A 15,655-nucleotide genomic window follows, 5' to 3' on the forward strand; every position below is an offset into this window, starting at 1 on the left:
AACACATTAATTGCCAGCATAAACTGAGAATTTTTTAATGAAATTATTTTGGGGGAAATACCTAAAGGAATAATACGGTAATTCTTAGCTTCCTTTTATAAATCAAATCCTTAAAAAAAAAAGTTAACACAGTAACAAGAAATCCTGTTCTCCTATTGGTTTATTTTCAGTTTTAGGTAGAATTAAAGTCACAATGCCCTAGGCACAATTATTTCTTACAACACCCACTATCTTGCTCATCATTTTTATGAGCCACAAACATAGAAGATAAAAGTGTCAATTTGCTTCCTTTCCTTTTAAACATCCTTTCCCCTTCTCTGAATATGGAAGCTAGGAATTTAAGAGAAGCTATTCCCCACAGCCATCTGTTGCTGTGAGTGTAGGTAAAGGTCCTTCTAGCTTGTGTGCCACACAGTGGGGGAAGATCTTCCCTGACTATCCTGTTGCTTCTGAGATTGCTTTAGATGAGATGTCTTATCTTAATTGTGCAGGATGCCCTAAGCAGAACAAATAAGTTGAACAAAATTTGAAGAAGACCTTTGATCATCTAATTAGCTTTGATTGTCCTCTTGTCTGGTAGGGGGCAAAACTCTGTAGGAGAAGGATGACTTCTGTTGCTTGCCTGACAGTTTGAAGAGGACCACGTTGCAAGTTGGTAGAATTCAGTACACTGGAAGCTTCCCAAAAGGAAAGGCAGGGCCTCACCCTCAGACTTCTCTGGCCAATGCCAGGGAGCCTCTTGCAGACATGAAGTCACTAAAGCTAGAATAAAACCTCCTTCAGGACATACTTTCCTCTGTATAGAGCTGTACCCATAGACTCTGGGTCCAAGAAGCAGCCAAGTCCTAGCTGGAATGAAGCATGAAGCACAGTACAGTGGGGGAGGAGAGGACTGTTTCACCAAGGAGGTATGTTTCTGTTTCTAAATTGAGCCCGGATGACAGCCAGTTCTCCTGGAACCCAGACAGGAGCACTGTCAGCCACAGTGACTCAGCGAGGACAAATGTGTTTCCAGATAACTTACTGATGCAATCCAAGTGTGTGTCCTGACAGCCCTGATCCTCTTGCCTTTTCTCCCAGAGCCTCCTTTCGCCAACCCCTCTTCTAGGTAAGTTGAAGAACAGTTCTGTTTAGAGAGCTACTCAAAAACTTTGACAGGGAGCACTTTTTCCCTCTCATCTTCAGACTCTGTCCCCAGCTGGAATTTTATCTGTTCCCATCACTAGTCATTCATGTGATGGCTTTGGCTGTGTGCTATAGGCAAGGTCTGAACCTGGTGCCATGGTGCAGCTCACCCTGGTCTGCTTTGGGAAGAGAACGTCCTTGATCCAGACTGTGGGCTGTTTTCCTCTATAGAAAATGCAGGCTTCCAACTCACTAGCTAAAGGGAAACTATCAGTTGTAGACTTATAAGAGGGCAAGGCCATTCCTCTCCTCCCTCAACTCTGACTATAATAGAAGCTCTGGCTGTGAAGTTGGGATACCAACAAATTCCTCTACATTTCGTTCTATGGGTACATAGGACAGTTATTTAGTTGTCACATACACCAAACTGGAGGAGATGGTCAAGTGATCCTTTGGCTTCTTCAGACTGTCCTGAACTTGCAGCCTGATGTAGGTGAAGGCAGAGGACAAGTTCTTTGCTCTCATTGAGTTTCCAGAATTCAAGGAAGTAGATATGTTAGGATCCTAGAGGTGGGAAGGGGTAGAGATCTTCAGGCCATCCCTTCACTTTACAAGGGCAGAGCCTATCAAAGTGGGTTGTGGTTTCCAGCTCATTCTTTCTTCTGTCCACTGCTTTGGTTTTCATTTCTGCTTCATGTTCTGAATGGCCCAGAAAGAAGGGGTGAACAGCTTGGCATAGGAAGATGGAAGCTGAGTGCTGTCTGGCACAGATATGTCCATTTCTTTCCTGTCCCCACTTGAACTCACCTTTCTGGCATCTTAGGTCTCTGGCCAAATTGCCCTAGACTTCTGGGTACAAGGGTACAAGTCCTTGAGTTGGCAGGGCGGTCTTTTCTTAGCTGTAGCTGGTTACTTCTCATACTATGCTTCAGGTTTCCTGACTTTGCCAGTAAGGGAAAAAACAAATTGTTTAAATAGGGATACAGGTTGAGCCATTGCAACAATGAGATGTACAAGACCTAATGTTGAAAAATGAACTTTACAATTTAGGCAGGGGGAGGGGGTTGTAGTTGGAGATGGGAGGGAAGGGATGGTAGGGGAAAAGCAAAGGAGGAGGCAACAATGCTTGATAAGAAATGTACTCATTACCTTGCTCATGTAATTGCAACCCCTCTGTACAGTATTTTCACAATTAAAAAAACATTTTTTTTAAAAAAAGCTCTTTCTCTATGCGTAGAGTTAATTCAGAGCCTTGGAGGCTGTGAGATGACTTTGCTAATAGACCTGGGCAGGCTTCTCCAAGCACTTCTTTGGGAGGCTGTATGTTTTTTACCTGATATTGTTGGCCTGATACTACTTGTCTTCAAACTCTGTGAATTTGGACTCTGTCCTTTCTGTTATAATGCGCACATTTGACTATTTGCAGAAGGGCAAACCTTCATCTTTTTTAAAGCCTACTTCCTTTTAAACACTGTTTTGTTTAAAGACAGCATTGGAGATGGAATGTGGGTACTGAAGTCTCATTATGTGGTTTTAGGCCTTTGGACCTGTCACTTTATGACCACACTTAGTAATGCTTATGTCACGTTGGGGGCCAGGGTCTGTGCTATTTAATACTTCAACATGCTCTGTTCAGGAAAGAAAATCAGAAAATTTCTGCTCCTGCTATTTGTAATCAGTGTTTGGTTATTTGTTTAACAGACTCTAGGTGGAATTAAGTAGCAGGCTTGAAGAGATGGGAAACACCAACCTTCCTCATCTGGTCTCAATGTCAGGCTTCCTTGGGTTATCTGAGCAGAGTTGGGTTTGCTTTTGGCAAACTTGAAAGTAGGGCTGGCAAGCATTAGTTCCTAAACCTGGAAATGAGCAAACAAACATTGAAATGATCACTTTAATAGTGCTTAGCCATGGCCATATTTGAAGCACCAGGGGGAACTTTAACTATCGATCCCAATCCCAATTACAGTGGAGAACTTGTTTAGATGTAGAGTGAAACATGTCCTTGTACATCCCTACCTCATCCTCTGGCCCTAACATCATGTGTCAGAGGTTCAGAGGCAAAAGCTGAGTTCTTACATGGGTAGAAAAGACACCAGCCTCTTTGGAAAAGAGGGCAATGACTATCTTTTTGCAATACAAAACAGAAACCTAAAACAACTCTCTAGGTGGGTTCTGAGGTGGCCTTGATGGCAGCTGGATCACTCCAAACAGAAAGAACATCAGCTGGTAGTAGGCAGTCACTACCACCAGTAGAGAGGGCTAGGTGGCGGGCAAAGGGAGCTCTTCCCCCTTCCAGCTTCTCCCTTCCTTTAGATATCTTTCAAGGGGAAACAAATATCTAAACATCCCCGTCATAAATGAAGAATTTGAGATCTGTCTCAGCAGAGTCATTCTCAACAGTATTCCCCAGGGAGTGGCTCCTTCTCCAGGAGGCAGGGCTCTTCCAGGATTCCTTTTACCACTTCTTATTACTGCAATTACAAAGCTCAAAGCAGGTGTTAATGTGTCCTTAACACTTTTCTTCAACACCTGCTGATTTCTGGTTGTTTAAGAAAGCAAGTGCAGCCTGGTTTGGGGCAATCAGCAGAGAATTAGCAACTTGTTAGGATAGCAAGGAGGAACAGAAAGCAGGTTTGGGGGATCAAGGGATCCTTCAGTGAATGGAGCAGAATTCCAACGCAATGGTCAACGGAAGCCCTTTCACCAGACTCAGGTGTTCCACATTGCAGTAGTCTCATTCTCATTTACTGTCTCTCCAACTTGAGGTTTTAAGGTCCCAGACATTTAGAACACTGACCCAAGTGTGACTGCTGGTCTCCTGAATTATTACTCAACTCCACTACTTTGTGTGCAGGCTTTCTTCTATCTCTGGGCCTTGGCCTGAGTTCCTTCATGGTTCCCTTAGCCAGTTACTTATTCAGGTCTCTGCTTAAATGGTGGTTCCTCCTGTGGCCTGTCCAGACTACTTGACAAAATCTATATTCTCTCCCTCCTGCCCTCCATTCCTCCCGCCCGCCCTCTCTTCTCCCCCCTACCCCGCCACCACTCTTTTGTACTGAGGGTTAAACTCGGACCTGCCTTTGCTAGGCAGGTGCTCTACCACTTGAGCCACACTCCTAATAGCTCATTTTTTGCCTTTGCTATTTTTCAAATAGAGTCTCAAATATATGCCTGAATGAGCTTGTACTGCAGTCTGCAGTTTCATCCTAGCTTCCTCTGTAGCTAGGATGACAGGCATACACTGTTGAATCCAGCTATTGATTTGCACTGGCCTGGAACTATAATCCTAATTTCTGCTCTCCAAGTAGCTAGAATTACAGGTGGGAGCCACTATACCATGAGCTCCATGATTTCTTAAGGCTTATCATAACATGGTTCATGTTCTTTTAGCTACTATCTTGTGTTCATCTCTTCTTCTAGAATGTGTCTTCATATTTCTGTGTTAACCACTATATCCCCATTTCCTAGTAATGGGCCAGCCACAAAGTTGATGCTCAATAAATATTTGATAGATGAATAAATTAACCAATAATAATGGTGTATTTAAGTGACACCGTATTATTATTTATGAAGTATCTTTATAACAAGATTCTCCTTTGGAAGCCATATGAATCTCTGTGGGAACAGAAGAAATACAGAGTGTGATTGCCTAGGTCATGGCCTTAGTTATCCACATATGACAGTTGCCTTGCTAGGCAATCATAGGGTTCTGGTGACATATAGGAATCATCCCAGTAATCATTCAGGGAAGAAGACTTACTTTTAGAAGAAGGTGCTTGTGATTTAAGCCTTAAAATGTGATTAGAAGTTGTCCAGGCAAAGGTGGGGTTAGGGTAAACACAAAGCAGAAAACATATTTAATAAAGGAATGAAACTACTAAAGAGTTTGAAGGCATTAATAATACGTTGGCTATTTTAGCAAGCTGTGATCACTCTGATGTAGGAGATCTGAACAGAAAGTAGGGAAGACAGGGAAGAAGGAAAGATAGAATTATTATCTAGTATTTTAGATGATCATAGGACATATCTAGGGTGGCTCACTAACATGGCTAGAGTAAAACTCAGAGAAATGATGTGGACTTTGCTTAGGTGGGGACCTAAGAAGGAGTTCAGGAGCAGCGATCTGGAGGTAAGATGAGAGGACGTAGCACTAGGGCCCCTGAAACCAGATTGTACTCAGTGTGAAGCCCTGGTCTGGGTTGTCCAGGTTCCAGAGCTCCCTGTGGCTTGAGGGACTAATCCTTACACTTTCATTCACCCTTAGTGACTTAGGATATTAAGTCTTCTAATGTGTGAAAAAGGGTTTGGCAGAAATGGCAGCTAAGACAGAGAAACAAAGCCACGACCAACAGATGGGTTGTGTAAGAGTGTGAATATGCAAGGAATAGGCTAAAGAGTAGAGGGTGTAAACCTCTAAAGGCATGAGAAATAATAATAGCCAGGCATTGGTGGCTCACGCCTATAAGCCTAGCTACTCAGGAGGTTGAGATCTGAGGATCACAGTTCAAAGCCAGCCTGGGTCGGAAAGTCTGTGAGACTCTGATCTCCTATTAACCACCAGAAAACTGGAAGTGTTGCTGTGGCTGAAGTGGTAGAGCACTACCCTTGAACTGAAGAGCTGAGGGAACGCACCCAGGCCCAGAGTTCAAGCCCTACAACTGACAAAAAATAAACAAATAAACAAAAACAGCTGTGCTCGATAAAGACATTTTTGAGAGTTGGGTTGAATAGGGGGTTGCAAAATTGTGACCTCTGCTAAGTATGGGAAGCATGAGGGGCAGTCATCATGTCACATGCTTCCTCATCATTCCTTGCCCACCTACCTGCAAAGCCTCTCCTGACCTGGATCCATTAGCACTGGAACCAGCCCACACATAGTTCATAGCCCAGTTGGTCAAGAAATGACTCTGAGGTCTTCAAATGTAGATGAGACCTAAGAAAGCCCTAGAGAGACACTGAGGACTTGCAGAGATGTCTGAGAGAGCCTGCCAGGTCAGGTGTGTGGTGAAGAGAAATTCCACCTTGATTTAATGGCAATTTAGGAACCAAGGAAAGCAAATCTTCAGCAGCATCTGATTGAATGCAATCAGCTAAGTGGGGACAGGATCCACAAAACCCCTCAGGAAAAGCCTCCCTAAGTGATGGCGGGAGGGGAGCTCAGTCTTTTTGTAAAAAATTTTCATTGTAAGGGTGATGTACAGAGGGGTTACAGTTACATAAGTCAGGTAATGAGTGAGCTCAGTCTTGAGAACCTGGGGCAAAGATCCTCCCAAACTGACAATTGTCATGAATCACTCCATTTTCTAGTAAATTTAAACATGAGGCTACTCAGAGAAGTTCCCTAACCTTCCTATAGGCTCTTAGATAGCAAGCTCATTGGTTCACCTACAAATAATATTCTGACAATAATTCATTGTTCTGTTTGACATACTTGAGTGTTACCTGCTGTTTATTAATGCGTATCCTAATATCTGATTTAGTCAAAGTAAATACTTTAGCATTAAATTTCCACAAACTACAACCAAAGAGAAGAAGCATTGTCTTTGAAGCATGGGGAAAGAGTCCTAGGCCTAATTGCAGACTAACTTCTATCAGATATTTGGATATCATCTCTCAAATCAATGTTTTAATAAGGAAACTGGGCACCAGTGGCTCAGGCCTGTAATCCTATCTACCCAGAAAGCTGAGATCTAAGGATTAAGGGATTTGAAGCCAGCCTAAGCAGTAAAGTCTAAAACACCCCATCTCTAACCAGCAAAACGCTCACTGGAAGTGTGACTCAAGTGGTAAAGTACCAGTCTTGAGTCAAAAAAGTCAAACAAGAGCATGAGACCCTTAGTTCAAGTTCCAGTACCACACAGTAAGTAAGTAAGTAAGTAAGTAAATAAATAAATAAATATCCTATAATGGAAGTCATGAAAGTTTGAGAAGCTTGGCATAAAACTTTTCAAGGGGCTGGGAAGGTGGCTCAGTTGTAGCGCACTTGTCTTGCATGCATGAGGCCCTGAGTTCGATTCCTCAGCACCACATAAGCAAAAAGAAAAAGGCTGGAAGTGGCGCTGTGGCTCAAGTGGTAGAGTGCTAGCCTTGAGCTGAAGAGCTGAGGGACAGTGCCCAGGCCCAGAGATTAGGCCCCATGACCGGACCCCCCCCAAAAAAATTTTTTTTGATATCACATGCTTGCTGAGTGAAAACTGATCCAATGACATTTAATGAGTAAAAGAGTAAATGGTCTAGAATTGAGTATAGAAACAGCTGATCAATCAATCATCTGCTCACTTAGTATATACTTTTATAACTTCTGGACACAAGAGCCCTACCGAGTCTATGAGATTCATGACTCTGTTTGAAGGGACTGTGATTTGTCACACAGGGTGAAAAGCTGGCCAAAGGGGCCCAGGGTGACCCTAGCCCCAGCAAAGAACTAGTGGGACAGGAAGGGAGTCCAGGGAGGGAGCAGTGGTTACCTTCTCCCCCTCAGGAAGGAGTGGGAGTTAGAGAGGAACTCTCTCTCCTTTCCCCTTCTCTTCAGATGTCAAGGCAGCTGCTCCAAATCCCACTTTTCTGTATTCACATGCTTGCTATGCACAATGCAAAATCCTGCCCCTGAAAATTTGATTGGGGCTAATAAATAAATTTTGAGAGGCAAATCACTTAATGGGAAGGAGAACTACTTGATAGCTATGTTCCAACATTTAACTGGTTTGCTGAAGTTGCTGATTACACCCAATGAAAGCAGAGGAGGCTCAGAACAGGAGCCTGGGAAAGGGGCTGGCTAGGAATCCGTGTGGGGCTCAGGTGGACCAGGAGCATCACGCAGACCCTGCCAGTTTCTAAGCAGGGGATGAGCCTGAGAGTTGCAGTGCGCATAAACGGTCTTTGCTGTCCTTGTCGTTTCCTTCTAATCATCCCAGAGATCCTCTAGGGTGACTGTGTCTTTGCTTCAACACTAATTCTACCCTCTACCCTGACTATTCCAGCCAGTCATGATGCCTGGGCCTCTGGCCCTTAGATACTGAGTGTGATGCTTCTGCTCTCACTACCTTTCTGCAGCATTGTGTCATTTGCCACTGTGGTTCTCTTGTAGTTCCACTCCTCCCTTGTTTCTACCATATCACTCTTCAATTTCTCTTGGCCTCTGTGTTTTGTCCTCAGGCTCATCTCCTTCCTTTTTTCTTAATCACCGATGTTCTAGCCAGCTCCATCTTTGGCTCTGAAGATAGCTCTTTCTTTCCATCTCCCTTGTTTCTGATGAATGACCTTGCCCACATCTGCACACATCACCTCACATATATTCATGGATTTACTACTCAGTCAATGCCAGGTGCTGTGTGATTCCCAAATTAAAAAAAAAAATCTAGCCCAGGTTTCTCTGTTAATCTTCAAGTTGTATAGCAAATTGCCTTCAGAATTTCATATTTATGAAATATATCATTCTATTTATATAATTATTCCTAACATATAATAAAACCTGTCCTCTTAGGCTTTTTTGAGAGAGGGTATTTGTTGAGATGGAGACTTAGGAACAAATGATTTATTAAGAGCTGGAGTTCTAAAAAAATTCCATAGTGGAGTGAGAGAAGCAGTGTGGGCAAGAGGAAGGATCTGGGCTCAGGTCTATCTATAGCTTTGGCAGGAGGCTGGGCAGGCTGTGAGTGCATGTCACACTTCAGAGTCACTGTTCCATGAGGTTAGAGCCAGACTTCAGGTATAGGTGCATAGCCAGCCCCAGGGAGGGTCTATAACTGCTGGTTTATTCCTGGAGAAGTAGTGCCCATCAGCCAAAGGCAGATGTCCTGAGAGCAACAGGCGTAAGTTGATGACTAAACTTGTTCCATTGGAGAATGGGCATAGAAGTCAATAAAGGCACCCCGTGAGGGCCACAAACACCTGCCGCCACTTCCTACTGCAGCTAAGACTCACATAGCACAGACTGTATCTGGCACTGTAGCGAGTACTTTATGTACAGTGACAGACTTAACAATTAAAACAGCCTGTATGGTAGTTACTGTTTTTACTTCACATTTTACAGTGAAGGAACTGAGGCCCAGAGGGGTTAAAAGTAACTTACCCAAGAGTCCACAATGGGTAAATGGTGAAGCTGGGATTTAAATCTAGGAAGTTTGGCTCTTGTGACCATGCCTTTTCTACCTCTTCTTCTGCAAAGGCTAAAGACCCATTGAGCAGAGAGTTGTAGTATTTCAGTTTCCAGGAATCAGGTCTAGAAGGAGAAGAAGGAGCTTATTTGTGTCTGATCTATAGATTCTATGTGGGAGCTTCTTGGCCCCTAAAGAGGGATAGTGTGGAGAAGGAAGGACAGAGCCCTGAGTGGAGCTCACTAGAGCACTCAAAGCAGCACTCTTTCCTTACTCTGCTGCTTACACACATGCCTGAACCTCAGTGCATCACTTGCGCTTTCTCATTATGCCATATTCTTTTGCTCCTTTCTTAACCTTGGGTACAGAATGGATGTTATTTGCATGGCTTTTTGTCCTACTTTCTCTCATCTCTTGAGAGTTCCCCAGTCTCCTCATTGCTGAGCCCTAATTCCTATCCAGGTCGCACCCCCATCCACATGTAGTGACAGTGTGGTAAGTATGGCATGAATAGGGACCTGGGCATGGGCTTCAAAGTCTACAGTCCTACTTTTTGAATTTTTACTCAGTTATTACTAACCATATGACCATAGAAAAATATGCTTCAATTTCATCTACTCTTACACAGAAACAATGGTGCCTAGTTCATTAGGTTACTGTGCTGGTAAAATGACATAATCTATGGCCAGTGCCAGGCATAAATGAGTACTTGGTAAAAAGTTCTTTCCTCTCCCCCAGCTATGTCTCTTTCTTGAAACTAGATGTACAAAGCATCTTGTGAGATTAGGCTGTTTTCACTGAAAGATGTCCTTTAGATTAGTTCTCAGTATGCAGCCTTTCCCTTCTGCCCACCCCCGCAGGGGGGATTCCCTCCCCCCATGTTTCTTTCTCTACTGAAAGCTTCCTGGAAAATCTTAGTGCCTAGTTTCTATTTTCGTTTGTCAGAAAATGATGGTTAATGGTGTGTAACCTGCCACTGGCTGCCACACTAAGACGCTGGTATAGTCACCTTCCAGTCTTGGTAGTAATACTAAGTATTTGTTGTTAGGGACACAAATTTCTCATGTCAGCATACTGATGGTAACAGAGAGCCTGGGGAACAGGGAAATGAGCAAGACTGGGATCTTTAGGGCAAGGAAAGTCCCAGTTACATTGTGTGATATAAGGAGGAATGCAATACAGTTGAATCCAGCTAAACAAAACTGCTCAGTGAGAAAAATAATTTAAACCCATAGAAAAATGGAAGAACAAACTTATTTTCAGAAGAAATATTTGTGGACCAATCAATATGTTATAGCTGGTAAAGTCCAATTTAAAACAGATACAATCTGGTTTTTTTTTTTTTTTTAAATAGGCAAAGATTTAAAAAACAGCGACTGCTGAGGATACAGTAAAGGGGGTACGTTCATACATTCCTGGTAGACTTGTAAGTTAATTACCTTTATGAAAAGCAGTAATAATACTGATAATCATTATTGTGCCACATAGCAGTTTCAGAGATATTTTAAATATGAGAAAAATTGTATATTGTAGTGAAAAGTAGAACACTATATACACAAAAAAAGATTAAGGAGAAATCAGCCACAGTATTATAAATGCCTACAATTATACCTTTTATGTAGATTTTTAAAAATATTTTAGCTTTTCTATAGTTAGCAAGTATTCCTCCTCTAATGAGAAAGAAATGCTATAATTTAAGCAAAAGTCCTATCGTTTTCATACATTAAGTAGATAGCATCACTTATGAAAGACCCTGGACACTTGTGGGTTCAGTAAGTGTCAGAAACAAGAGATAAATCTTTTCTTTGTGGCTTTGTGATTTTAGGGAACACAGAAAATTAGTATTTCTTTGGGTCTGGCTTTGTGTAATATTCCCCTAGGTCTTTCATTTCCTTATGAATAGGGCAATATCATTCTTTCTGATGGAAGCATAGAATTCCATTGTGTATATATACCACATTTTTTCTGATCCATTTGTCCACTGCGGGGCATCTGTGTTGATTCCGTATCTTGGCTATGTTAAACAGTGCTGCAGTGAACATGGTCGTGTTAGTGTTGCCTGGTTTGTGGTCAATTGGATACATGCCCGGGATGGAATTGCTGGGTCATAGGGAAGCTCTGTTTAACTTTTTATGTTTAATTTTTTGAGGAACCTCCATACTGCTTTCCAGAGTGGTTGGACAAGTTTGCATTCCCACCAATAGTGTAATAGTGTTCCCTTTTCTCCATTTCCCCGCCAGCATCTCTTATTGTTAGATTTCTTGATAATGGCCATTCTAACTGGAGTGAGGTCAAATCTCATGGTTTCCTTCATTTGTAGTAATTAGAATGTGCCTATAAATCTACAAGTAGCCACAATGAATGGTAAAAGACAAAAAATTACCCTTGAACGGAAGCAGGACTCTAAACATTTACACAGTGAAACCAAAGGAGTATATTTTTAGGAGAGGATCACAAAGGCTCAATTGCTATTTCCAAATGACTATATACAATGATGTCTATCAAAAAATATTCTAAGAAATGGAAGCAAAAGGTTTTTTATTTTACTCTTTGTGATTTGTTTTTGCTTTCCCCCTTTTATCACCATGTTTGATTTCTGTACTTTTTGTCTTGTATGTAAGTTTATCTGTTCTGCAGATGGTAAGGGGAAGCATATAAATAGTGTTCAAAGGGTAAACTAATTCACCAGTGATACTCACAGACACTGAAAATGAACTATACAACTTAGGATTGGGAGGTTGGGAGGGAAAAATTGGGAGAAAATGCGGTAATACTGTTCAAAAAGAAATGTGTTCATTATCTGACCTATGTAACTATAACCCCTCTGTACATCACCTTTACAATAAAAATAAATTTAAGAAAAAAGAAAGAAAACTGGTGTTTCTTTTTTTGTGGCAGAAAGTCTCAGTCCTCCCTCCCCCCATTTAGTGTCTTATCTAACTTGAAGGCCTAAGTAATATTCCGTGGGTGGGGGACACAGACAGTCACACAAGCTGTAAAATTCTCCTCATTGCTTGACACTTGATAAGGAAGCCTTAACTGTGTAGCCTTACCACTCACTAGTGGCTATGAGTGATTGGTGGTGGGCATCTCTGAGGGTCATATAACATGCACAGCAAATTAATAAAGTTGCAACTGGAATAGGGAAAATACACCAAGGAAATGCCACACCAGTGTTTATGTTTTTAAAAATGAGACTTGTTAGGCACCAGTGACTCATGACTGTAATCTTAGCTACTCAGGAGGTTGAGATCTGAGGACTGTGGTTCAAAGCAAGCCTGGGCAGGAAAGTCCATGAGACTCTGATATCTAATTAACCAGTGAAAAATCTGGAATTGGAGCTTTGGCTCAAGTGCTAGTCTTGAGCATAAAAGCTCAGGGACAGCACCCAGGCTCTCAGTTCAAGCCTCACAATAGCACCAAAGAGAGAAAGAGAGGAGGTGAGAAAGAGAGGGGGAGAGAGAGAGGAGAGAGAGAGAGAGAAGAGAGAGAGAATGTGAGAACTAACCAGAGTCTACTTGGTTATAAAATAAATGAGTAGGTTAAATACACCAAAAACAATAAAAAGATCTCTACCTATCAAAATATAGACTTCCAAACAGATATTACAGCTATTTTAAATTTCAGTTTTTCTTTCTATTTTTCAGGAGTATAGTCAAGGTTCTTGTGTTTAAATATAGTTTGGTTTTAATAGACTTAATAAGTTTTATAGTACCATTCACTTAACCTGCTAATGTCTTGGTTTCTGTCACCTTTATTTTAAGTTACTCCCCAACCCACACACTCTGAGATGTGCATTTACATGGCTTACTCATCTGTCCAGTGGGAGAATATGAGATAGCTGGACAATATCCATCCTTCCAGCTGGCTCCACCCTTGCTATCTTTCAGTGGCCAGTATGATTCAGCAACCTGATTTTCTAAAGTTGACATACATTTTGAACTACAAGTAACTCATTTTAAGTACAGTGGTAGTAAATGTATGATATAGCTTATATACTATCTCTAATCAATTGGCAAAATTGGCCTATAATCCTGTAATAGAAAGGATTCTCTGACCCAGTTTGGGTTCAACAGTAAAGTTTATCATGTCTGTCAACATGAGGGTGCAGGGACGAATAGCACTCCTGCTGAAGACTTCCATCTCTGGAACAGATGGCAGCAGGGTCCCTGCCTTCAGAGGCTGAATTCAAATGGGGAAACGTAATTCATCCTAAGGGAAGAGAGGGAGAAAGGACATAGAATTTAAAATGAGAAATCAATGACAATACTGAATTTCCAAGAAGCAAAATTTCCAACTATTAGAACTGGCTTCAAAGACTAAGGAATTTGCTAAGTGCTGAGAGGAGGTAGAATTTCAGGACTTTTGTCAGATGGGGTTACCCCAGAAAGGTTTTTGGAGTCAGTCCCTTTGGGCCCAAGTCAGAGTGTGGACAGGAGAACTGGTATGAGTGGGAAGGGTGATCCAGATCAAGGGGAATGCAGGTTTCTGATTGCTTTTTCCTGTGTACTTTAAAGTCTTAGCTGATCATGCCTGACCTCTAACTTACCCACAGTGAGGACGTTTGCAAACGTGGCTTCACCGTCATCATCGACATGCGGGGCTCTAAGTGGGACCTCATCAAACCCCTCCTCAAAACACTGCAGGAAGCCTTTCCAGCTGAGATCCATGTGGCCCTCATCATCAAACCAGACAACTTCTGGCAAAAACAGAAGACCAATTTTGGCAGCTCCAAATTCATCTTTGAGGTGAGCCACAGTTCTTTTCCATCTTCTTTTCTCTCCCCTCTACCACTCACACATTTCTTACTTCCCCTTTTCATCTATCCTACAGTTTACAAGATGTCAAGGGCTGAGACTTCAGGATTATTTTGCTCTGTTGGCCTTAGGAGTTACAGTTGGGGAAGAATAAGAGGCTCAAGAGATGGTCCATAAGCCAACATTATTAGATAAAATTATGTTTAGTTGTGCTAGGTTTATACATTAGAATAACTATTTCTGAGAGCTTCTTTCCAGTTTGTATAAAAAGCCTTTAGGAGGCCAGATATGGTGGCACAAGCTGATGATCCTAGCTATGCAGAAAGCAGAAATGGGAGGATTGTAGTCCAAAGGCAAAAAGTACAAGACCTCCCCTCTGTACAGTATTTTTACAATAAAAAACTTAACCCCCCCAAAAAAAGTTCAACACCCTATCTAAAACAAATTAAAACAGAAAAGATTGGAGGTGTGACTCAAATGAGCACTTGCTTAGAGAGTGTAAGGCCTAGAGTTCAAACCCTAGTACCACTGAAACAAAAACAAAAATAACAATTTTTTAAAAACACTTTAAATGTTTTTATCCATCCAGAATATAACTGGAGATGATCACATTGGGCAAGATATCCAATCTCAGATATACAAGTATTGCATATTTTCATTTGTATAAGGAATCTAGACAGTAATACTTGGTTGTAAAAAGGTGACTATCTTTAAGGGGGTGTGAAAAAGAAGAAGGTTAATGGGTGTAAGTATGATCAAAGTACATTTTATACGTGTATGAGAATAGCATAATGAAACCCACTAAAACAGTTGAAGAAGAGAGAGTAGTTAAGGAAGAGTAAGATATAGATGAGGAAAGTTTCAACAAAGTGTATTATAAGCATTTATATAAACATCACAATGAAATTCTGTGGTACAATTTATGTTAATACAAATACTTTAAAACATAGAAAGTTTATATCCATTTATCTAGTAATTTTTCTCCTAAGAAAATATTCTTAGTATAAAACCTAACTAAAACAAAAAGATGAAAAAGTTAATTAAAATTACAAACCAAAGATGTCTACAAAGTTGTTCATCATAGTATATTTTAAACATTGCATATGTAAACAGACATACATAATATACCAATATATACATGCATATGTAGGTTACATCCTAAGGATGCATTAATTTGGGTGATATTGCTTACAAATACTATGAAACCATTAAATCTATATTTAGAAACTACTATCACAAAATGTTCATGGTATACTGATTCTAAAAAGGCAGGTTATAGGCACTATGAACAGTGTAGTTTAGAATTTGTGTGATGTGTGTGTGTGTGCGTATGCATGTGCATGTGTATGTTAGTCCTGGGGCTTGAATTCAGGGTCTACACATTGTCCCTGAGTTCTTGTGCTCAAGGCAGATGCTCTACTACTTAAGCCACAGTCCCACTGCTGACTTTTTGGTTATTAATTGGAGATAAGAGTCTCACAGACTTTCCTGCCCAGGCAGGCTTTAAACTGTAATCCTTACACCATAGCTTTCTGAGTAGCTAAGATTATAGGAGTGAGCTACCAGCACCTGACTAGAATTTGTTTTTTCAGTGTATGTGTGGAGAAGACAGAGACACATGGCAATGTTACCAGTGGTTTATTTAAGGTGGCTGGATAATGAAGACAGAGACACATG

General features: G+C 41.3%; 1 protein-coding gene across 2 annotated transcripts in view; it reads left to right on the top strand.

The window, feature by feature from the left end:
• LOC122097505 (kalirin) overlaps positions 1 to 15,655 on the top strand; it is a 470,035-nt gene that overhangs the window by 214,706 nt on the left and 239,674 nt on the right. For both annotated transcript variants that reach the window (XM_042668072.1, XM_042668064.1), the window contains exon 4: positions 13,777 to 13,969. In XM_042668072.1, coding sequence (XP_042524006.1) covers positions 13,777 to 13,969 — 193 coding nt within the window. The remainder of the gene's footprint in view (positions 1 to 13,776; positions 13,970 to 15,655) is intronic.

The sequence above is a fragment of the Dipodomys spectabilis genome, unplaced genomic scaffold (assembly GCF_019054845.1).
Source record: "Dipodomys spectabilis isolate Male_0828 unplaced genomic scaffold, ASM1905484v1 ptg000017l, whole genome shotgun sequence".
NCBI lineage: Eukaryota > Metazoa > Chordata > Mammalia > Rodentia > Heteromyidae > Dipodomys > Dipodomys spectabilis.